The sequence below is a fragment of the Otolemur garnettii genome, unplaced genomic scaffold (assembly GCF_000181295.1).
Source record: "Otolemur garnettii isolate 467f Iridium unplaced genomic scaffold, OtoGar3 scaffold00001, whole genome shotgun sequence".
Classification (NCBI taxonomy): domain Eukaryota; kingdom Metazoa; phylum Chordata; class Mammalia; order Primates; family Galagidae; genus Otolemur; species Otolemur garnettii.
This window is the reverse complement of record NW_003852396.1, coordinates 23,864,589-23,889,702: the sequence shown is the minus strand read 5'-3', so window position 1 is coordinate 23,889,702 and position 25,114 is coordinate 23,864,589. Positions and strand designations below refer to the sequence as shown.

Below are 25,114 nucleotides of genomic sequence, written 5' to 3'. Positions count from 1 at the left end.
AAAAAAAAAAAAAAGAATGAGGGAAGGGGAGGGAGGGCGGATTGGTATGCTTCCACTTAACGGGCACAAGGTAGGGGTGTATGGCACACCTTTTGGGTGCAGGACACGACTATAAGATGGACTAAACCTAACAAATTCAAATCTTGTGACCTGGTTGTTTGTTCCCTCACATTAACCTGAAATTAAGAAAAAAAAATCATTAGGGACAATTTCAGGTACCTCCCATGGTCTTCTGTGTATACTATTCTTATTAAATTTAAAGCAAACCCTCATATGAAAAATATGAAACAGCAATATATCCTTCAAGATGAGAAGCACAACTTACTTCAACTTGAAAAAGGTCTCCAGCCCCCTCACAGTCATTAGATGTGATTATCGGGGTATGAATATGCACAAAGCCACTGTCCTGAAAGAAAAAGAGAAGCTCCTTTTAGTATATTTGCATATGAAGCAATTCCAAGAACACATTTTTTATATTATTAAAACGCCACACTGAAAGAACACCATGTCAAAACCATCCCATATTCCCCAAATGCAAAACTACTGAAAGATCAATGGAGTGTTTTACTGTGCACAGCAACACGATGAATTTTCAGTCAGGAAAAGACTTAAGACATTAACTAGTCCAAACTTCTCATTTCAAAGATAAGGAAACTGGGGCCCAGAGAGATTCATTGACTTTCCAAAAGTCACACATGTAGTCAGTGGCTGAACCAGGACTGAACCCAGGTCTCCGTGCTCTCTCGTTAGTGCTATTTCCTCTTCCTATTTTTCTAACATCGAATGGTGATTTAACAAATAGATGCACACTCTCTCTCGCTTAAGGATAATGCATACAGATGTTGCCCATATTGCTAGGAAAATACAAAGTGATCAATATGAGTTTATCGTGAAATGAGCCCTCGGTTGTACCGAACCACCAAAATGAAAAAAATTAAGGTCAGCAAATAGGGACTAAATAAATGGCAAAAAGATATAAATGGCTTTTAGAAGTCTCTATCATTAAACTGACAACACAACATACTCCATGTGGCATAGGGAGTGGATTCTCTTAGCTTGAATGAACATTCTGAGCAGTGGAAAATCTGTCCATTACTGAGGTGCCCAACTGCAGCCCTTTTGATTAAAAGTCTAAGACTACTTCCATTTAGTCAACCACAAAAACTGTTGCTAGGAGGACTGAAATAACCCAATGACTTTTCATTCTGACTATAGATGTAAGCTAAAGGTTACATGCAGTGTAGATGTTGCAGAAGAGAGATGCCAGAAGTAAATTTACAGTAGAAAAACAGAATGTTTAATGCAAAATTTTGGCCTTGAAATCAATAAAATAAATTGTATATACACATCTCTGCTAAGTTTGGTGGAATGTAAAATGTCTCCGTGTATTATCAGGGGTCTCCCAAATATGACCCTTACTGAATTTAAGTATTCCGTCTAGAATACAAAGTATTCAGTCAACAGCTTGCCTTATGACAACCTGCCTTACGATATGGATTGATTCAATATTCAATCTATAATTTAAGAGTCTCAAAAGTATTCATACATACTTAATCTGTGAACAGGATGCCTAAAGGTGCTGACACTTGTAAACAGTGGAGCCCACACAGATGTTCACGCCAGGTATACTGAAAGGGGTGGGTGACCCTCCTGCTTGGCCAGTGCAAAGATGGTGTCTGCGTGGGAGGGTGGCAGTGAGAGACTCCCTTTACATGGGTTGTGGGCGTGGGCAGATTCCACAGTTTGCCTGTCAGGTTAGGGTCTTTTGGCCAGAACTTCTCAGGGAGTGGGGCTAGTCAAATCCTTTGTCTTTGTCTTAGGAGAGAAGGGTTTGTGTGCGGCTGCATTAGGCCCCGAACAGGTGCCGCACAGAGCACATTACAGAGAACCAATGAAATGGGATCAATAACATTACTGCATAAAATTTTCATCTCCTAGGACCCAAGAATTATGGACATGAATCATTTATTCCACATGAATGCAGGCGAATATGAGCATGGGTGCAGTAAACAAAGAAAGGAAGTGAAAAATCCAAAGGAAATGAGGGTAGGGAAGGGGAGGTGGGGACGGAGGAGAAAATGTAACGGCGAAACCTATTTGCCAAAGTTAGAACTGGTCAAATGCCACAGCACTGTAAATCTTATGAAAATAAGTGTATGAGATTTTTTTGTAAAAGAAAATATACAAGTAGTGAGAATTATTTTTAATACTTAACTAATATGAATGAAATCTTTCAAAAGGGGTAGGCAGCTTTTAAGCTTTATGCTGCTAGCAAGCAAAGTCCATAACATTACCAAAAGCTATAGAGGAGAGAGTACAAAGGAAGAATAATAGGAAGAATAATAAGCCAGTGCAAAGTCCAAAAAAAGTGAAAGTACACAGGGAAGTAAAAGATGAAAAGGGAAGTAAATAGCGAGGAGCGGTGGAATACTGTGGGCACCCACCTCCGATGGGATTCCAGGGTCACATACCTGCCCCGCCTCACAGCACAGCATTTTTTTTTTTTTATTTTTTTTTTTTTGAGACAGAGCCTCAAGCTGTCCCCCTGGGTAGAGTGCTATGGCATTACAGCTCACAGCAACCTCCAACTCCTGGGCTCAAGCGAGTCTCCTGCCTCTGCCTCCCAAGTAGCTGGGACCACAGGCGCCCGCCACAACGCCCGGCTATTTTTTGGTTGCAGCCGTCATTGTTGTTTGGCAGGTCCGGGCTGGGGATTCGAACCTGCCACCTTAGGTGTACGTGGCTGGCGCCTTAGCCGGTTGAGCTATAGGCGCCGAGCCAGCACAGCATTTCTAATGAGAGTAACAGTAAAGTAACAGTAAACACTTTTACCAAAGTTTTCAGATTCGATCCACCACCTCCAAATATCTAAGTTTTTGGATACACATTCTAGAACCAAATATTTTATAAGGCTCTGAGTATCCCAAAATATTAAGGGTTCATACACAGCATTCAGAGAAGAGTAATGGACCATATTTTTCTTTTACATACAACTGAAACAGCTATCATTCTTTAATTAGAATCAGCAAGAAAAGAAATGTGACAGGAATTGCTAGCCACAAGCCTGCCACTGGGAACAACAGTGACAGCTAGAGATTAAAAAATCCATAAAAAGCAGTCACAGGAACTCAAAGGTGCAGAAGTCAGAGGCCATTTAGCCTGAGGGTAAAGCATTCCCCCCACAGTGGCAGGTTTTGAAAACAATCCAGAATACAAGAAGAACCTCACTCATTAAGAAAGGGCAAAATCTTTTCTACTGGCTCCAGTGAGGAAGACAGAGACGTATGGGATCCATTTTAAAAACTCTTCCACTAGTATTTAGAAAACACTAGTGCCTGAAGAGAGAATTCCTCAGCTGTGTAGGAAACTTGGCTTTTCTAAATGACTAATTCCTTGAGAATTTTGGATAGCCAAGTTTTAGCACATAGCAAGAGTGTCAATTTTATGAGCAAAAAAGGTTATACACAAAGTATTTTTGATGCTCAAACTGAGAAATAAATCTAGATCCTTAAAGTGCCCTAACCGAAAGTACTGCTCAAGTTTCTATTGTTTCCCCACATTTTCTATATTTTTATTGATGGATGAAAATTTATGCAAATTTAGTTTTTTTGGTTTTTTTTTTTTTGCAGCTTTTGGCCAGGGCTGGGTTTGAAACCACTATCTCTAGCATATGGGGCTGGCATCCTACTCCTTTGAGCCACAGGTACCGACTGCAAATTTAGTATTTTAAGTCTAACATCTTTTAGGAAATCTAAAGTAACACATCAAAGAAAAGAGGGCCAAATACTAGATAACATATAATTTATTATGTACTTAAAATAACATATTATTTAATATGTCCTATAGCACTTGAGTAACTTCTTAAAACAACTGAGTCCTGGACAGTGCCTGTGGCTCAAAGGAGTAGGGCGATGGCCCCATATGCTGGAGGCGGCAGGTTCAAACCCAGCCCCAGCCAAAAACTGCAAAAAACAAAACAAAACAAAAAACAATTCAGTCCTAAATATCACACATAAAAAGTAGGTAAGCAAGAATAAGGTGTCAGGAGTATATTTTCCAGGGTTTTACATTTATTTATTTATCTTTAACAAGATGGAATCTCAATGTGTCATCCAGGCTGTAGTACAGTGGCATAGTCATACCTCACTGCAGCCTTGGACTCCTGGGGTCAAGGATGCTCTCACCTCAGCCTCCTGAGTAGCTGAGATTACAGCCACTGAGCTGGCTCCAAGACTTTATAATTAAAAAGTGAATTTTCAGGTCAACACTTGTAATCCTAGCACTCTGGGAGGCTGAGGCGGGTGGATTGCTTGAGTTTAGAAGTTCAAGACCAGTCAGAGCAAAAGAGAAACACCCTCCCACACACACACACACTAAAAGAATAGAAAAACTAGCCAGGCATAGTGGTGCACATCTGTAATCTGAGCTGCTCAGGAGGCTGAGGTAAGAGGACTGTTCATGCCCAAGAGTTTGAGGTGCTGTGAGCTATGATGACGCCATGATACTACCCAGGGTGACAGTGAGACTCTGTCTCAGAAAAAAAAAAAAAAAGAATTTACAGCACTCAAAAAGCATCTGCCTTTATAACTATCACCAACAGCACTAAAATTCAAGTTATTTCCAACCACTTAAAGGTATTCTAAATTTTACTTTATTTTTCTTATTTTTCCTATTTCAAATTTTTCTATTTTGTTCTTATTTTTAATTGTTTACATACTTGGAAAACCTTCAAGTAATAAATGTATGAAATAGGTAAAGTTCACTTACAAGGGATTGCCAGTACTACCACCTAGTGGTCAAAACATATAAAACCGTTACAGAATTAAAACAGGTCCACTTTATCAGCTGTTGAAGCCATATGGTCAAATATATATACATACATTTTTAGATCTGAACTAATCTTATGTCTGTGTAGTTTCAAGGACTACTGAAAAGCCATATGGAAGTTGTATAAGAAAGTTTATAAGAGAATATATAAAGGGACTCTTTCAAACTATAATGAAATGATATCGTACAATGTGATTAATTTTCCTTTGTTTAATCCAAAGTACATTCCTCAAAGCCGTGGTAGTGTTTCACCAGAAATTAACCCAGAAAGAGCTTTTCAAAAAGAAAGAACTTTCTTGAATAGCAACAGGACTGAGACTATATCAATTTAGATACACCCAAAGGGAAGGCTATGTACAACTTTTGCAAATTAGCTGGATCTGGTCCAGAGGCACAAACAGCGCTCCAAGACCACATGGAAGAACGCTGACATTTATCTGCTTGCCTTTGACTTTAACTCCTTGCCTTTGGGGCCCTCCCATCAATATGGGGAAGGGTCTCTTCACCTTGGCAGCTTGTCAACCACATTAAACTGTGGCGCTCCCATGTAATGGGAAATGGTTGAAAAACAAAGCTAAATGAGACAAAATGCCTTTTAGTTATTAGATAAACCTGCCTGATCAACACTAATAAGTCTTTAAAATTAGTGTTTACTTTATACAAAATATACACATACACTTATGACCAAAATATGTATGTATATATTTATGACAAAGGTCCAGAAACAGGGACCAGTTTTACACTCCCACCTGTAATAACCAAAACAACAAAAACCCAAAACAGTAACAATAAAAAGGAAACCATGTGAAACAATGGTTTTCAAGAGATTGGACAGTAGGCACCAAAACTACCTCTTTCTGGGAGATGGCAAACAAACATGGTGAGACCTACCAGGAACCAAACTTGAGATCTTCCATGCCACAGCACAGGATAGGGGAAGTGAGGTAGAATGCAGTAGATACGACTCAGAGTCTGGGAAGACCAAAGTGGCTAGAGTTCACTGGACAGAGTATCACAAAGGAGCCAGGCACAGCAGCTCAAGCCTGTAATCCTAGCACTCTAGGAGGCTGAGGTGGGTGGACTGCCTAAACTCAGGAGTTCAAGACAGGCCTGAACAAGAGCAAAAACCTGTCTCTAAAAAACATAGCTGAGCATTGTGGCAGGTGCCTGTAGTCCCAGCTACTTGGGAGGCTGGGGCAAGAGGATCACTTAAGCCCAAGAATTTGAGGTTGCTGTGAGCTATGACACCATGATGCTCTACTGAGGATAACAAACCAAGAATCTGTCTTAAAAAAAAAAAAAAAAAAAAAAGAATTACAGAAAGGAGAGAGCTGCATAGAGAGAGAAATGCACAGGGTCAACCTGGAATATGAGGTAGATCAATGCATTCATGTAAAAAAAATAATGCTGGCTCGGCGCCCATAGCCCACTGAGTTGGGTGCCAGCAGCAAAAGCTGGTGGGTTTGAGCCTGGCCCAGGCCTGCTAAACAGCAATGACAAATGCAACCAAAAAATAGCCAGGCGTTGTGCTGGGTGCCTGTAGTCACAGCTACTTGGAAGGCTGAGGCAAGAGAATCACTTAAGACCAAGAGTTTGAGGTTGCTGTGAGCTGTGACACCACAGCACTCACTCTATCCAGGGCACAGGGTGAGAGTTTATCTCAAAAAACAAACAAACAAACTGACCAATAACTGATAAACATGTTAGAATTAGAAGAAAAAGACATAAAAACAGTTTTTAAATAGCTATTAAAACTACATTCCATGTTCAGAAAGTAGATACAAAAGACATGAACCCCCCAACCCTAATCAAACATCTAGACTTGAAAGGTATGACATGCAAGACTGAAAATACACTGAATGAGATTAACAGCAAACTAGGCACTGCAGAAGAAAAGGTTAGTCAACTTAAAGACACAGCAATAGACAAACTATCCAAAAGAAACATACAGAGAAAAAAAATAATTTAAGAAAGAACATCATTAAACTATGGGATATCATCAAGTGGCCTAATATATGGATAATTTGGGTTCCAAAGAGAGAGGTGACATAAAAATTTTTGAAGAAATAATGCTAAAAATACTAGATGAAAATAATAAATTCATAAATCCCCAAAATTCAACAAACCTCAAACATTGAGAATCATAAAGAAAACTATACCAAGACACACTGTAATAGCTAAAAAATCAGCAATAAAGAGAAAAGCTTGGTGGGGCATGGCGGTTTATGCCTATAATCTCAGCACTTTGAAAGGCCCAGGCAGGAGGATCATTTCAGATCAGGAGTTTGAGACCAGCCCGTGCAAGACTGAGACTCTGCCTCTACTAAAAATAAGAAAATTAACTGGGCATGGTGGTATGCATCTATACCCTCAGCTACTTAGGATCCTGAAGCAGGATTGTTTGAACCCAGAAGTTTGAGGTTGCTGTGAGCTAGGCTGAGGCCATGGCACTCTAGCTCAGGCAACAGAGCAAAACTCTGCCTCAGAAAATCTTAAAATCAGCCCGAGATGCTACATACAGAATTACAAAGATAAGGATGACATAAGATCTCTCATTGGAAGTAATGTAAATGACAAGACAATAGAGTGGCAATTTCTAAGTACTTAAAGAAAAAAACCTGCTAACCTACTTTTCCATTCTAGGTTGGAAAAATGCCTTTCAACAATGAAGATGAAATAAAGACATTCTCAGAAACAGATCTGTATTATTATTAAAGCAAGTCCTTCAGGCAAGAAGAAAATTATATCAGATAGAAACCAGGATGTATGTGAGGAAACGAAGAGCCCCAGAAATAAGAACTACATAGGTAAATATACGTGTAAGATTATTTTCTTATTTAAATCTCTTTAAAAGGTAATTGACTACTTGAACAAAAATACTAACAATGAATTATAGGATTTATAACATGGAAATCATGTTTATAACATAAAAACATTTTATACATTTATAAAAGTAAAATGCATAGCAACAGTAGCATGAAGAAGGGAAGAAAAGAAACAAGTATCCATTGTAAAGTTATTAAATTGTATGTTAGGTGTAAAGTTATTAAATTGTATGTTTAACTTCAAAGTATCAATTGAAGTTAAAGGTATGTACTATAAAATTTACAGCAACAACTAAAATAACAAAACAAAGAATTATAGTTAATAAGAAAACAAAGGAAATGAGAAATCGTAAGTAATAATTAATGTGGGGCAGGCACAGTGGCTCCTGCTTGTAATCCCAGCACTTGGGTTCGAGACCAGCCTGAGCCAGAGCAAGACCTCGTCTCTAAAAATACCCAGGTGTTGTGGTGGGCCCTTGGGAAGCTGAGGCAAGAGAATCGGGAAGCTCAGGAGTCTGAGGTTGCTGTTAACTATGACCCCACGGCATTCTACCAAGTATGACAAAGGGAGACTCTGTCTCAAAAAAAAAAAAGAATTAATGCAAAAGGAGGCAGAAAAAAGGAAAAAGAGAACAAAGGATAGGGCACTTACAAAGCATATAGCCAGATGACAGACCCAAGCAAAACCATGTCAATAATGTAAATGTCAATGATCTAAACAACCAGATTAAGAGAGGATAAGGCCATTAAAAAAGCAAGATCTGGCTTGGCTCCTGTGGCTCAAGCAGCTAAGGTGCCAGCCACATACACCTAAGGTGGCGGGTTCGAATCCCCAGCCCGGGCCCGCCAAACAACAATGATGGCTGCAACCAAAAAATGGCCGGGCATTGTGGCGGGTGCCTGTAATCCCAGCTACTTGGGAGGCGGAGGCAAGAGACTCGCTTGAGCCCAGGAGTTGGAGGTTGCTGTGAGCTGTGATGCCATAGCACTCTACCCAGGGGGATAGCTTGAGGCTCCGTCTCAAAAAAAAAAAAAAAAAAGCAAGATCTAACTATATGTTGCTAACAAAAATGTATTTTAAAATACAAAAATATTGGCTCAGCGCCTGCAGATCAAGCAGCTAAGGTGCCAGCCACATACATCAGAGCTGGTGGGTTCAACTCCAGCACAGGCCCGCCAAACAACAATGACAACTACAACCAAAAAATAGCCAGGCGTTGTGGTGGGTGCCTGTAGTCCCAGCTACTTGGGAGGCAGAGACAAGAGAATTGCTTAAGCCCAGGATTTGGAGGTTGCTGCAAGCTGTGATGCCACGGCACTCTACCCAAGGCAACAGTTTGAAGCTCTATCTCAAAATAAATAAATAAATAAAATAAAATAAAATACAAAAATACAAATATAACTGATCCTTGAACAACATGGGTTTGAACCGCCTGGGTCCACTTATACATGGATATTTATTTTTTCAATAAATAAATCAGAAAATTATTTTGAGATTTGCAGTAACTTGAAAAAGCTTGCAGCAAATCACACAGCCTAGTAATATCAAAAAAATTAAGAAAATATTAGGTATGTTATGAACACATAAAATATATGTATACGGTAGCCTATTTATTATTTACCCCCATAAAGCACAAATCTTAAGAAGTTAATCAAAACTATATATAAACACTTAACGTGCATGTCACCATTTGCAGTTGAGAGAAATTTAAAAAAAATGTAAAGATGCAACATTGAATCATAACTGCATAAAATTAAGTGTAGTACATACCATAGTACTGTAATAATTTCATAGCTATTGTTCCTGCAGTGAGCTTGTGTGGGCAGCATGCACTTAAAATGCTGTGTGATGCTCATCACTTCTGCATGAGCAGCTTGGTTCTCCAAGTAAACTATGCATCATAGTAAAAAGTTATCTTTTGCAGTTCTTAAGTTGTATTTCAGTGCAATACAGTAAACTCCAAATAACAGTGTGGCACCCATACAAAATGCCACTAGTGATGCTGGAACTGTTCCAACAAAGCACAGAGAAGTATAAGAAAAAGGTGAATTGCCTGATATGCACCATAGCCACAAGATAAATGAATCCAGTGTAAGGACCACTGTGAAAAAAGAAAAGGAAAGTGATGAAGCCATCACCACACCTATGCTAGCAGGAAAGAAAGATTACCCTTTTCGAGAAACACAAAAAGTGTTGAGATGGAGGATCATTTAAGGCCAAGAGTTGGGAGGTCAGCCTGGGCAACATAGCAAGACCCTGTCTATAAAGAAATGTTTTTAAATTAGCTGGGTATGGTGGCATGCTCCTGTAGTCACAGCTACTCAGGAGGCTGAGAGTTCAACATTGCAGCAAGCTATAATTGTACTACTGCACTTCAACCTATGCAAAATAGCAAGATATTATTTCTAATGTGTCCAGGAGTTCAACACTGTGTCCAGGAGTTCAACATTGCAGCAAGCTATAATTGCACTACTGCACTTCAACCTAGGCAAAACAGCAAGACACTATTTCTAAAAAGATAAAAACAAAACAAAAACCAAAATATGTGTTAATTGACTATTTATGTTATCAGTGAGGCTTCCAATCAATAATAGTTTTGTTAAGTTTCGGGGGAGGCAAAAGGTACACTCAGATCTTTGACTGCATAAAGAGTCAGCCTCCCTAACTCCATGTTGTTCAAGAGTCAACTGTAGTTTCAAAGAAAATGGACGAGATAAGATACAACATGTTAATGACACTAATCAAAAGAAAGCTGTAATGGCTATAATAATATCAGACAAAACAGATGTGAAAGCAAAGAACATTAACAGAGATAAAAAGATTAATAAAATGCATATACCTTTAACCATTCTGATCAGAAAAAAGAGACAACAAACATCAGTATTGGGAATGAGATGAACATCACTACAGATCCTACAGATATTAAAATGATAAGGGGATATTATGAAAAACTTTATGACAACAAATTTAACTTAAATAAACAAAATGGGTCAATTCCTTGGTAGTCTGTCTTCAAAGTTCACTCAAGAAAAAACAGATAACCTATAGAGTTGTAGCTTTATTGAGAAAAACTGAAATTGTAGTTAACCTCCACAAATTTTTAAGCGTACACTCAGATGGATTTACTAGTGAATTCCACCTCATATTTAAGAATGAAATTAAAGTTTTCATTTCAAAAGACACAGAAAAAATATTTGACAAAACCCAATAGTCACTCCTAATAAAACTCTTAGCATAGGAGAGAATTTCCTCAACCAACTAAAGGGCATCTTTGAAAATCTATAACTAACATCAAACTTAGCAGCTAGAAAAAGCAAACCACTGATCCATGTAATGACATGAATAAATCTCAAAATAATTATGCCGAGTGAAAGAAGTCAGATCAAAAAAAAAAAAACAGTATGCATTACTTCATTTATATAAAACTCTAGAAAATGCAACCTAATTCATAGTGACAGGAAGCAGATCGTGTTTGCAAAGGGACACGAGGAGAGAAAGGAGAGATAATCAAGATCACTGGGGAACTTTGACGATCTTACCTTAAAGAAAGAATGAATAGCAGCTGTAGCTTCACTTCGAACCCGCAGTATAGAACCCAGAACATTAGTCCTACACCTAAGGTGAGGATATTGTCTCATGTGCTCCAGAGGGTGCCTCTCTTTATATTTGATAGGGAAAGCCTGCCAATCAGTGAAAGAAACAAATTAGAAACTAAAAAAGACAGAGTTTCATAAAATCAGTTCCGAAAGCATTTCTAAATAGTGCTTTAAACAAAACTAAGATACTTCCCTTCTTTGCTTCCTAATATAACTGATTATAGTCTACAATATTTCTACCAGGTAAGTGGAAGAGTGGGGTGGAATCAGAAATGTAGGTTTGAATCCAGTTCTACTACTTATTAGCTAAGTTTACCAAGTTCATATCTATTATCTGTCAATCACTTCTTTCAAATAGAGTTTAATTATACGTAATATCCTGTTTGGCACATAGGAGTACAGAATATTGTAGATATTAAAAATTATGTTTTCTACCATTGTCTACACACAGCTGGTGTTAGGTAAAACACCATGGTAAAATTAGCTACATGTCTTGAAAGTCCACAATCATTTCTAATGAATTGGTGCAATTTATTACCATTTATCAATATATGGCTGGTGCCTAAGAACATGAGAGAGAGTCAACTGGCTTTCTCCAATCTAGCAGAGTAGTGAAGAGTCATAAAAAAAAGTTACTTTATTTTTATTATTATTCTTTGAAACAAGAGTCTCACTATGGCACCCTCAGTAGACGGCCGTGGCATCACAGCTCACAGCAATCTCAAATTCTTGGGCTTAAAGGATTCTCTCACTCCAGCCTCCCACATAGCTGGGACTACAGGAGTTCACCACAACACCTGGCTATTTTTTTTTGTTGGAGTTGTCATTGTTGTTTTAGCTGGCCCAGGCTGGGTTCGAACCTGCCAGCCTTGGTGTATGTGGCCAGTGCCCTACCTACTGAGCTACAGGAGCCGCCCTATAAAAAATTTTAAAGGAAATTATGGCCCTAGCTTGAAATACCCTGTCAGACTCACATTAAAGTACAAGATTAAAAAGATAGATACAGGTAATATATAAAGTATGGGTAAGCTGGACCAAAGGATGAGTCATAGGCTGGGCAGTATAGGATAACTCAAGATTTCATGATACTTCTTAAAACAGTGTACAATTTAAAACTTATGAATTATTCCTTTTATTTTCCATTCAGTTTTTTCAGACTACAGTTCACCATGAGTAACTGAAACCACAGAAAGTGAACTGCAGATAAGGGGGAGCTGCTGGAGTGAATCACATGGCAAATTTTTAATACTCATAGATGTCTTTATAAAAGCAAAGATAAAAAAGTTACATTCTCCATTTCTCTCTTGATTTCCAATTGATTCTGCAGTCTGTTTTTCAGAAATATTAGAACTTGATCCCCGATTTTATCTGTCACCTAGAATTTCCTAGAAAATTACTCAGAATGACTTTTTAAAAGAAAATTTTCCCATTTTCCTCCTTTATTTCCTTACATTTAACTTCTATTATTCCAAAAGAACTAAAAATAAATTAAAATGATACAATTTTCCTATATCTCCTCAAAAACACAGGAGTCAAACTACTAGAATAGAAATTTCAGCTATGCCACAAAAAAGCCTATAACCTTTGGCAAGTTATTTAACCCAGTTGGGCCTCATTTTCTCCACCACTGTAAATTTAAATAACTAGACTGATAATCTTTGATTTTATTACCTCTACCTTCTTTATCAAACTTATAAAGCTACTAACAGATGAGTCTTGCAAAAACAGGAATAAATATGTCTTAATATAGAATTTGTCTCTCTTCAGCCTCAGCTATAATACCCTAAATCAGCACCATTCAATAAGACTTTCCATGATAAATGGAAATGTTCTGTGACATGATATGGTAATCGATAGCTGCATGCTACTTCTAAGAACCTGAAATATCGCTAATGCCACTAAGAAACTATATTTTAATTTTTTGGAGACAAGGTCTTACTCTATCACCCAGGCTAGAGTGCAGTGGCATGATCACAGTTCACTGCAGCCTCAAACTCCTGGGCTTATGTGATCCATCCACCTTGGCCTCCCAAAGGTCTGGGATAACAGATGTGAGCCACCACACCTGGCCAGAATTGTTTTGTTTTTTTTTAATTGAATGGTAACTGTGTACATTAATGCACTTCTGGGGTACAGTGTGCGGTTTTCACATGCAATCCGAAATACTTCCATCAAACTGGTCAACACAGCCTTCATGTCATTTTCTCAGTTATTGTTTTAAAACGTTCACATTCTACTCTTAGAAAGATTCACTTGTACCCCTGTAAGATAAACCTCAGAGAATTGGTTTTTTAATTTAATTTTAGTTGATTAATTTCAAACAGCCACAGGTGGCTACTGCCCACCATTATCAGAAGATCAGTTCCAGATCATGGAGAAGTTACTAGCTTTCTTACGAACGTGAAGCTGAAATGGCCTGCCCAGGTATGTCATTGTGGCTGACTGGCCAGGTATGTAAAAGCAGTGAGTTTCAAATATGACAGGCACCAGAGATGTTTAGATTAACACTTAGCTCTCACACCAAAGTCTAAGCTACCTACCTAAGTAATTTCTGCTACTATCTTTAAAGGCTCTATGACCTAGGAAGTTGTAAGTGAAACATGCTCTAAGTGTCATCTTTTCAATAATCACCCTTAAAACAGATTGCTAATATTTTAAGATAAGCCTAAATAGCCTCCACAAAATTATTATAAAGCATACCTTGGCATCACAATATCCAATAACTTCGATTTTTTCTGCTTTCAGTTCTACATTTTGCCTTTTGGATGGACTTTTTACCAGCTGCCCTTGCACTTCCACAGAACTCCCAAAAGCCAGTTCTCTAGAGTAACACAAAAACAACATAAACAAGATATCGATATGTAACTTTCATTAATATAAACCTTGCTATGAGAATATTACAATACTTAATGACCTAAGTTTTTACCGTTAAGTGGGTTAGTCTTCAGAATCTACAGATACTCTACTATATACCAAAATAATAAAAATGAATTTCATAAGCTTTAAAATGGGAACAAATAGAGCTAAAGATCTGAATATAAGTATTTGGAATTAACAGGTTATATAATTTTCCTTATTAAAAAGTTAGCCAAAACCTTTTTTTAAAGATTGCAGATCATTGTAGTGAAATCAAAATAAGGTTCGTAGTTTTGTTAACAGTACTATATCAATGCCAGTTCCCTGGTTTTGATTAAAAAAAAAAAAAACTATGGTTATGTAAGATGCAATCATCTGGGAAGGTGAGTGGAAAGTACACAGGAATTCTCTGTATTATTTCTGCAATATATTATTTTTAAAAAAAACTTTAAAAAAATTACACTGATATATACACATATAATCAGAAAAAAATGCAAACCTTTAAAAAGGTTACTATTACATCATAACAATTTTATTTTGTTCTGCCCATCAACCAAATAGTCTGAGACCCATGAACCTATCCAATGTGTTGAAGAGAACTAATCCTAACGATCCTTGAAACAGCTAAGCATTCATTCTAACAAATTAGAATAATGCTCTCCTCAGAGTTCATTACCTAACATTAAAATGGTGTTAGGTTTTAAAACCTGATGAATGAGATCATAAATTATTCAAGTTTCCTCCATTTATTCAACAAGTAACAACTGGTCACCTTGTCAGCACTGTGCTACAGGCCAAGAATATAAAAGCCAACGAGACACTCTCCCTAACTCCAAGAAACTAAGAGTCTAGCGGGAGAAGGCACATTAGAATAGAACTGATTACCATCCAACGTGTTACATTCTAACCAGTAGTGGGCAAGGGATGCCAAGGGAGCAGAGGGAAGGAGTATCGGACATGGCCAGGCATGGGAGCAGGGATGATGCCTAAATTGAACTAAGAAAGATCAGTGAAAAAGAGGCTATATTGGGTGGAGAGCAGAAGCATGTACAAATGCTAAAAGATAAGAAAGACCAGAACAATTTACAGCAATGGTTCTCAACCTTCCTAATGCAGCAATGTACTTTCATTGTTACAAAGAAGTCTTGACCCACAGGTTGAGAAATGCTGGTTTAAAGCAGGGCCGGGCGTGGGTGCTCCTAGCACTTGGGAGGCTGATGCAGGTGGATTGCCTGAGCTCATTAGTCTGAGACCAGCCTGAGCCAGAGCAAGACCTCATCTCTAAAAATAGCTGGGCACTGGGGCGGGTGCCTATAGTCCCAGCTACTTGGGAGGCGGAGGTAAGAGAATTCCTTAAGCCCAAGAGTTTGAAGTTGCTGTGAACTCTGACACCACAGCAGTCTACAGAGGGTGACAAAGTGAGACTCTGTCTCAAAAAACAAAAACAAACAAACAAAAAAAGGCCAGACACAGTGGCTCACGCCTATAATCCTAGCACTTTGGAGGCCAAGGTGGGCAGATTCCCCTGAGCTTACAGGTTCAACACCAGCCTGAACAAAAGCAAAACAAAATAAATAGCCAGGCATTGTTGCAGGCGTCTATAATCTCAGCTACTTGGGAAGCTAAGAAGGAAAGAGAATCACTCGAGCCCAAGAGTTTGAGGTTACTGTGAGCTATGCCATGGCACTCTACTCAGGGCCACAAAGTGAGACGTCTCAAAAAATAAAATAAAATAAAACTATAAAGAAAATAAGAGTTTAAAGCAAAGCACAGATGAGGGGTATTGTTTTGAAGAAATTATTAACAGATAATGGAGGAAAGGTCTTAGCCTGAAGCATCTTGATTCCAAATATGTGGACTTGATCCACAAAGGTATGAAAGCCTATCTGTTTAAGAAGAGCACTCAGGGGCAATACAAATAATGGATTAGGGAAATAGGAGGCAGTGCAGATGAAGAAAAAAATCAAAGACTGAAAAAAAAAAAAACCAAAATAATACTCACCCACTGTCAAAGCTTGAATCTGCAACAACCTGAAGGCTTTCCAAAGAGGACCCATCATTTACATGCAGGAACAAGACTTCCTTCTGGGATCGGACTGAACGAATCCATCCCTAAGGAAGAGAAATAGAGCTAAAGAGCTTAAAGCATATAAACATTTTATATATTCATTACATATATGGAAAAGACAGAAAGAAGAAAAAAATAGACCCACAATCCTGCCTCAGAAAGTTAACTTTTACCCATATGCATAATAATTTAATGTGATTCTTATCACTGTGAGATATACACTTTGGTTTTCCATCTTTTATTGTTTTCTTATTAAAACTCACTATTTTGAAAGGATGCCTAATATTCCATCAAGCTGATGAGCCTAACTCACCCAACAAACACAGCAAATCTTCCCAATACCAGAATTTCCAGGTCTTTCCCCCCGTCTCCCACTCCTGTGCCCCAATTATAAATAAATGGGCATGTACTTTGGTGCCATTCTCCTTTTTATATCAAATTCCCAGAAGAGAGATTATGTACTTAAAGACTGGAACTATCTTTATGGGATTTTTTTTTTCCTTTTACAAAGTAGCATAGCAGAAAAGCTAGCAAAAAATTTTCTTATTATGAACCCGTATTAAGTGACACACAAACTTTCAAAGACATTCTAAAGGTTAGGGGCATGCAAGTACAAATGAGAGGGCTTCAAGTAGACACAGTAACACTAAAAGCATCTCTCTCAGACATACCTAACTTAAATTGTACTAGCACTTTAGTTAAGACAAAATAATGTTTTTCCTCCAGACACTAAATAACAGCAAAATGTCCCATAAGTATAAAGTAAATGAGCAGACGGGCATTCACCATTAAACACACTTAGGAAAAAGCAAGAGATGATCCTACTTAGAAACAACGAATTGACCCTTACTTTCCTTGTGTCCCACTATACCCTATACACACTATTAAAAACCCTTCTATCACTTATTTGCAGACCCATAATATGCTGAGTGTAAGAACCTCGCTTTAGTTACTTTCAAGCATATTGCCAGGCACAGTATATAATCTTAAATAGTAACCTTAACATAGTAATCCATAAATGTTTTTCAGTGAAAGATTTACCATGTATTGAACATCTGTGTATCTATTTTACCACCTTCATAAACTGTTTCATCGCCTTACGGCAGCTCTAAGGATTATCATTATCCCTGTATTACAAATGAGGAAACTGAGGCTTAGAAAAGTTATGTAACTTGCTGAAGGGTCCCACTTCTGGTAAAGACTGGAGCTTGAATTTGAACCCAAGTCTATTTGACTAAAAAACTTCTGACCTTTTCCCATGGCTACCTGGAATATTGGAATATTGGCCTGTTACATTGGAATAATGGCCTCAGCCTCTAGTACATGATGTGCCGAATGTCCATCTTTCTAATTACATCTCATCACGCTGCCTGGAAAGCACCTGCTGTTTGGTCATGCCCCATTAATAGTAATTTCCAAAGCACCGCTTTCTTACTTTGACTTGTTAGTAAAAGTTAACATTTACTAAACATTTTTTTAATGTGCTTTTAAGTTCTGTTTTGTTTTTCTTTTTGAGACAGAGTTTTACTTTGTCACCCTGGGTAGAGTGCCATAGCATCATAGCTCACAGAAACCTCAAACTCTTGGGCTCAAGTCTCAGTCCCCCAAGCTAGGACTACAGATGCCTGCCACAACACCTAGCTATGTTTTTTGTTTTTGTTTTTGTTTTTAAGAGATGGTGTCTCACTCTTGCTCAGGCTGGTCTTGAACTCGTGAGCTCTAGCAATCCACCCGCCTTGGCCTCCCAGAATGTGCTTTTAAGTTCTTTATAAATAGTATGTCTCTTAATGCTCACAAGAACTTAATGAAGAGGTTATCATTTTAGGGATGAAGAAACATACTTAGAAGACATTAGGATAACCTCTCTATGTAGTCCAGGTTCACAGTTACCAAGCAGTGAAGTTGGGATTCAAATGCAGTTCTTACTTCAAAGTTCTTGCTCTTAACAGGCCTTTCCATGATGCTACCTCCATCCATCCCCAGTTCCTCTGCTTCTGAAGGGGAACACAAACTTCAGGACACAACTGAAATGTCACCTAATGCAAGAAATCTTCCTTGACCTCTTCACACAATTAAGGAATTTCCTGTTTTCTCATAGCTCTTAACTGATATATACTACTAACTGTCACATTGCTATAATTATTTGTTTTAACCATTAAACCAGGGCTGTCCAACAGAAATATAATGTGAGCCATATATATAATTTAAAAAAATTGTAGCCACACTGACACTAAAAACAAGTGAAATTAATATTTTAGTTAATGCAATATGCCCCGAAATATTCTCAACATATTAGTAAGATTACTTCCCATTCTTTTTTGTTCTGGAAAACTGATGTTCCAGTTTACACTAATAGCACATCTGGATTTGGATCAAATTTCAAGTGCTCTGTGTCACAACTGGCTGGGAGCTACCAAAGGGCTAAGGTGGAAGCCTCTAGCCTGGGCAGCAGGTTCTGTTTTCATCTTTGAATTCTCTTAACTAGCACACACAAGGTTTTAATAATGTATGCCCAATTAATGGGACCATACAACAAAAGGTTCTGATACGGATGATAGGATATGAAACCATGGTGGGGCACAGGGGTTCACACCTGTAATCCCGGCACTTTAGGAGATGGAGGCAGGAGCATTGTTTGAGGCCAGAGTTCAAAATCAGCCTGGGCAAAACAGTGAGACCTTCTCTCTACAAAAACATAACAACAACAATAAAAATAGCTGGGCATGGTGGCATGCATCTTAGTCCTAGTTATTTGGGAGGCTGAGGCAAGATGATCCCATCATGCTGCAAGTGAAAGATTGCAGTGAGCTATGATTGCACCACTGAACTCCAGCCTGGGCAACAGAACCAGAGCCTGTCTTTAAAAACGTGTGTGTGTGTGTGTATCCCAAAGAAATGCAAAGAGAGGCAGAGTGGTCTTACTCCTAAAAAGCAAGAATGTGTGAGGGCAACAAAAATAACCATCTGTGTGTTTTGGCAACCTAATGAGGAACAATCAAACCACCTTGCTTAGCCTGCTCCTTGAAGGGGAATCTTCAATATGGAGCTGGAGCAAATACAGAGGGTGCCAAAAACATGTATATACATTTTAAGAAAGTAAAAGACAGTATTAAATTTGTAATACTCAAAGTCACCGTTGACTTCTGCAATTACAAGTACTCAACATGACTTGTATTCATCTGTTATCAGTATATATTGAGTACTGCAAATTTAATACCATTTTTTCCTTTCTTAAAATGTGTATACATCTGTTGGCACCCTCTGTATTATAAACAAGAGAAATGCAGCTAACATTTATAGAAGGTGGACCACTGTTCTAAGTTATCTCACACCCATGATGCAATTTAATTATCAGAACTCCATGAGGTAGTAACTATTACCTCTACTTTCATAAGAGGAAACTGAGGTTTAAAGCACATCCATGACATGACCATTTAATGAGCTACTAAATGGTAGAGATTTAAATCTAGGACTTCATTTCAGAGGTCTTTCAAACTGCCACATTCCACTTTCTCCTCATTCCTTAAACATAAATTACATTCAAAGCCCCAATTTAGAAACTGAGGCGCCCAGAGGTTGAATAAAAGGCACGGTTTAGTTAAGTATTGACCCTCAACCATGTGTGAATACTAAGACAGGTAACACAAGGTTTCTCTTCTCAAGGAGCTAGCTCAAGACAACCACTTAATAACTGTGGATATTCTTTACAAGGGATAAAAATAGAGAAAGGGGGCTTGTTCATAATCATCGGAACAGTTGTGTGAATGAATGGTATCCAAGAAGAGGAGGAAAGTGGTGCGATGCCTACATTTGCTAACTTTTCCCTGCTACTGGTTCTGGACCAGACCGTACAAAGAAAACTACATTTGGATGAGCCATCTAAGTCCCTAAGAGAAAAACTCCGCCCCCTTTCCATACACCAACCTGGACCTTAACGCGCTCCCCACTCGGATTCTGGGCCCCGAGAGCGTCTCGCACGCTCAGTTTGGCTGAAGGTTTGTGCCTGGGGCAGGGAACGGAGGAGCAGAAGCGCAGGGCTCGGAGCAGGCACCGGGCCCCGATCATCGCGCGGCTGCCCCAGGCCCTCCGCAGGACCAGCCCTGACGTCAGCGTTCGGACCCTGCCTGCAGGCGCTCCCCCTTCTCAGCCGTTCTTCTAGTTCGCAGCCCAGCCTTCAGGCGCTCCGCAGCCACCCCCTCCCCCACGGTTGCTCTTTCTCCTTCAGGGCTCCCAGAGGTCCTCCCTACAAAAAAATCCTCTCCCTGCTTCCCTCTTCCCAGCAGGTGGACTGCACACTCGGCAAACGCCAGAAAGAAACCACGCTTTACAAGCAGCCCCGGGACCTCGCCACCCCGCGATAATTCTAAACTTGCACTTAAGACTCCGAGCCCCAATGCGCGCAGCCACGTCCCTTACGTCACCACGCCAAGGTCGCCTACGTCATCGCGCTACGGCAGTTAAGCTAGAACATGCGTACTTGCGGCTCAGAGCTGAGGGGGGCGTGGTCTGAGGAGGGGGCGTGACCAGGAGCTGAAGTGGAGCGGAATTAAGGCCTTGTGGTAGGGGTTTTGCGTGTACTTGGGGTGGGGTCTGAGGGTCCTCATTTCTAAACCTTCCAGGTGAGGCGGAGGTATAAAGGCAAGGAGTAACTTATGGAGATGGAAAACGTCTAGTTGATTCCTAAATTATTGATAGGATTAACCTGAAGGTGTCAATCGTTCCTGAATTCAGAGCACAGAGAAAAAACAGACATAGCCCCTGCTCAAGTCACAGTCGTGGAATCAGATATCTAAACACAACTGCATAAAAGGGTGATCAGTTACTGACAGAGTCTAAGTGCGGAAAGCCAGAAGTGGCTTGCTGGGAAAGGCAGTACTGTGACAGATAGGTAAGAGGAATAGAGGAGACCTTGAATATGGGAGTCACAGAAGCCATGAGGTGTGATGATGTTGCAGAGACACTGGGAAGAATGCCAGGAGTCACCTATCGAAATCTTCGAGTCTCTTTCTCTCTTTTTTAAACACTCACACAGTTATCTGAGTTTGTTTGACTTGAAAACAATGCCCCTTTTAGAGATACTGGGCTACCTTTTAAACTTATCAAAATAAATAATTTTTTTTTCTTTTCTGTAACTCAGTGACAGTCATGAAAAGGCTTCTATCTAATTAAACAGGTAGAAGTGATGACGAGTTACTTAAAGTTGCCACTTTTACAGGGAAGAAAAGTTAGGCACAGAATGATTAAACAGACTACTTAAGGATACACATTCTATAAGAGTGAGATTTAAACCCAGAAGTGCTGCGTTCTATGCACTAAACTATTATGCTATATGCGATCTCAAAGTGAAAAATAAAACCATAGTTTTATTCCATGAAGGAGCTCATGCTCTAGAGACTGGCAAAAAAGAAAGAGAGAGAGAAAGAGAGATTGATCGATCATTGCAATATAAACCAATGTATGAGCCAAGCGGACTGGTAGTCTGGAGAAGATAATTAAGCTACTTTTACTAGGTAGGGATGCAAGAAAATTTCCTGCCAAGAAAGTAGGCAGGAAAGGTTACCAGGAGGGCAAATAGCCTGGAAGAATTGTAAAACTGTTCTCAAGACAGACAAGAAAATATCTCCTATGAAAATACTTGGGCAGTTTTTGAACCTTGGGAGAGGAGAAATGGAAGCTTGTCACCAATACCTTCAGAATTATGTAGCTATAGGCCTTTAAGAAGAAATAAATATGCCTTCAATGAATTAGGTGCAAAATCTGGGGAATAATATAGTCCGCAGTATATAGCAATGATGTTTATGCTAGTGCGAAGTTCTTCTTTGTGCCTGCTCCACCCAAAGGACCAAAAGTAGTAACCAGTTGGCTCATTTCCCACCCCACTATTTTTCTGTCTTGCCTTCTGCTATGGTTTGTTTGTTCCCACAAAAACTCAGGTTGAAATTTGATCCCAAATATGATGGTGTTGGTAGACAGGGACTCATGTGAGAGGTTTGGGTTATGGAGGTAGATCCCTCTTGAATGGCTTGAGACTGTTCTCACTCACAGTAGTAAGTAAGTTCTCACATTTCTGAGAATGAATTAGTTCTTCTGGGAATGAATTAGTTTCTGCCAGTATGGGAACAACTAGGACACCCCTCAGGTTTTTCCCTGTTTGCACGTGTCCATCCTCTTTACCTTTTCTGCCATGTTGTGATTTAGCACAAAGCCCTCACCAGAAGCCAAGGCCATGCCCTTGAACTTTTCACCCTGCAAAACCATGAATTAAATAAAACTCTTTTCTTTAGAAATTATCCAGCCAAGATGGCTGACTAGAAGCACTTAGCACTTGCCTGTAGTCAAACAATAAATAGGTAACTTCATTTCAAATAGACTGTCTGAGAAGACTGGAATTAATTGGGAAAACAACAAAGACCCTATGAAGCACAGAAAATTAGGATGGCAGCAGTGAGGGAAGCAAAGCAGCTGGCCAGAATTGGCTTGGAACCTAGAGGAACCCCCCATTGTTTGGAAAAGGCATGTGGTAGATCTACAGCAGTTTTGCATGCCACAGACACTTGGAATTATAACTAAAAATGAGGTCCACTGACCTCACAGGTCCCAAACCAGTATAAGGAGCTACCTGGAATCAATGTGACTGCATAATTCTGAGAGGGAATTCACATTGGGTCACCCACACTCACCAGGACCCAGGCTATTGCAGCATTGCACCATTTTGAGAGTTAAGCCACTACCAAAGTATATCCTTCCCAGGCCTCTGCATCTCCACATCTCTGGGACCTTACCCACCACATCCATCTGAAGGGCTGCAGCATCATGATATCAGTTAGACCTGTAGCGCAGCTGTGACCTTGTTGCCGGCCTACACAATGCCCTACATACTAGGAAAAAGGTGGTCCAGTACTGAAAGGATATTTCCCCTTGGACAGAGGGGAAATGTATGTGCTCCCCAAAGTCTGAGAGCCACCCGCTCAGACCTGCCACATCACCTGCCAGAGACTCTACCCCTTTCATTGATGGGGCCACTGTATGGCCATGAACATCACCTAGGGACCCCAGCTCTTGTGCCCTCTAATTTCAGTGCTGCTACACACTTGCATGTGCTGCCCAAGGGCCCAGGGATCAGCCTATCCAACGTCCCCATTCCCTGAAAAGGCATTTCACAGACTCCATTAACAACCACAGCCTAGGCCCCTGAGGCATTCATAGACAGTGCTGACATGGATTTAAGCCATAGAAATCCCATGGAGACTACACTACTGTACCTGCTTAGGACCAAAGCCAAAGTATCCTATGCAACTGACACTGTAGGACAACATATACAGGAAAAAGTCTTTCCTACAAAAGCTACCATAAAATGTGAAAAAGTGAATATTCCACCATCTATGCAGATATTAAAATAGGGATTAAAAAAAACATGCAAAAGCAAAGAGACAGGCTTGGCACCTGTAACTCAGTGGTTAGGGCGCTGGCCACATACACTGGGGCAAGCAGGCTTGAACCTGGCCCAAGGCCTAATAAACAACAATGACAACAACAACAACAATAACAACAAATAGCCATTCACTTTGGCAGGTGCCTGTAGTCCCAGCTATTTGGTAGGCTGAGGCAAGAGACTTGCTTAAGCCCAAGAGTTTGAGGTTGCTATGAGCTGTGATACCACAGCACTCTAGTGAAACTCTGTCTCAAAAAATAATAATAATAATGGCAAGGAAACATGCCACCTCCAAAGGAACACAGTAATTCTCTAGTAACAAACCCCAAAGAAAAGAAAATCTACAAAATGCTTGAAAAGAAATTCAAAATAATGATCTTAACTCAGTTCTGCAAGAAAACCAAGATAGAGAACTATCCATTTCTTTGAATAGATAATTTAATAAAGTTAGGAAAACAATTTGTGATCTGAAGGGGAAATTCAATCAAGAGACAAATATCATAAAAAAGAACAAAACAGAAATCTTGGGAGTAGAGAATTAAAAAATTAAATAAATGCAAAATTGAGACCTTTAGTAACAGACTAGATAAAGCAGAAAAAAAATTTCTGAACCTCATGACAGGTCTTCTGAAATAATCCAGTAAGACAAAAATAAAGGAATAAAAAAGAATTAAAAGAGCCTATATAAGACATGGAACACTATTAAGTGAATAAATATAGATTTTGGGAGTCCCAAAAGAGAAGAGATGGGAAAAAGCACAGAAAACCTATTTAATGAAATAATAGATGAAAACTTCCCAAGTTTTGTTAAGAGATATGACAGTCAGATACAGAAAGTTCAATGATTTGCAAATATATTCAACTTAAAAGGGTTTTCTACAAGGTACATTATACTTGAATCATCAAAAGTCAAAGACAGAATTCTGAAAACAACAAGAGAAGCATTAAATTACTTGTAAAAGAATCATCATCAGACAACAGCACATTTCTCAGCTTAAACCTTACAAGCCAGTAGAGAATGGGGTGATATATTTAAAGTGCTGAAAGCAAAAAAAAAAAAATGTCTAGCCAAGAATTCTGGACTTGAAAAAAATCTATACTTTAGAAAAAACGGAGAAATAAAATTGTTCTCAGACAAGCAAAAGCCAAGGAAATTCTCACCATGAGACAAGCCCTACAAGAAATACTAAAAGGAGTTCTACATCTAGAAGTGAAATAACAGTATCTACTATCATGAAAAGACACAAAAGTATAAAACTCATTGCTAGAACAGATTACACAGATGAGAAAGAAAAAAAAAATCAAGCATTATCAGTATAGAAAATCACCAAACTGGGAGGTGCCTGTGGCTCAGTGGGTAGGGCGCTGACCCCATACACAGAGGGTGGTGGGTTCAAACCTGGTCCTGTCCAAACTGCAACAAAAAAAATAGCCGGGCATTGTGGCGGGCACCTGTAGTCCCAGCTACTCTGGAGGCTGAGGCAAGAGAATCACTCCAGGAGTTGGAGG

At 39.2% G+C, this 25,114-nt stretch overlaps 1 protein-coding gene across 2 annotated transcripts in view; it reads right to left on the bottom strand.

Annotated features, from left to right (window-relative positions):
* The window catches only part of NARS2 (asparaginyl-tRNA synthetase 2, mitochondrial), a 160,685-nt gene extending 140,106 nt beyond the window's left edge, over positions 1 to 20,579 (bottom strand). For both annotated transcript variants that reach the window (XM_012804174.2, XM_023511853.1), the window contains exons 1-5: positions 20,098 to 20,579; positions 16,108 to 16,217; positions 13,950 to 14,070; positions 11,193 to 11,333; positions 326 to 406 (exon numbers count right to left, since the gene is read on the bottom strand). In XM_012804174.2, the coding sequence (XP_012659628.1) occupies positions 326 to 406; positions 11,193 to 11,333; positions 13,950 to 14,070; positions 16,108 to 16,217; positions 20,098 to 20,238 (594 nt within the window). In that variant the 5' untranslated portion in view covers positions 20,239 to 20,579. The remainder of the gene's footprint in view (positions 1 to 325; positions 407 to 11,192; positions 11,334 to 13,949; positions 14,071 to 16,107; positions 16,218 to 20,097) is intronic.
* Between the last annotated feature and the right edge of the window lie 4,535 nt (positions 20,580 to 25,114).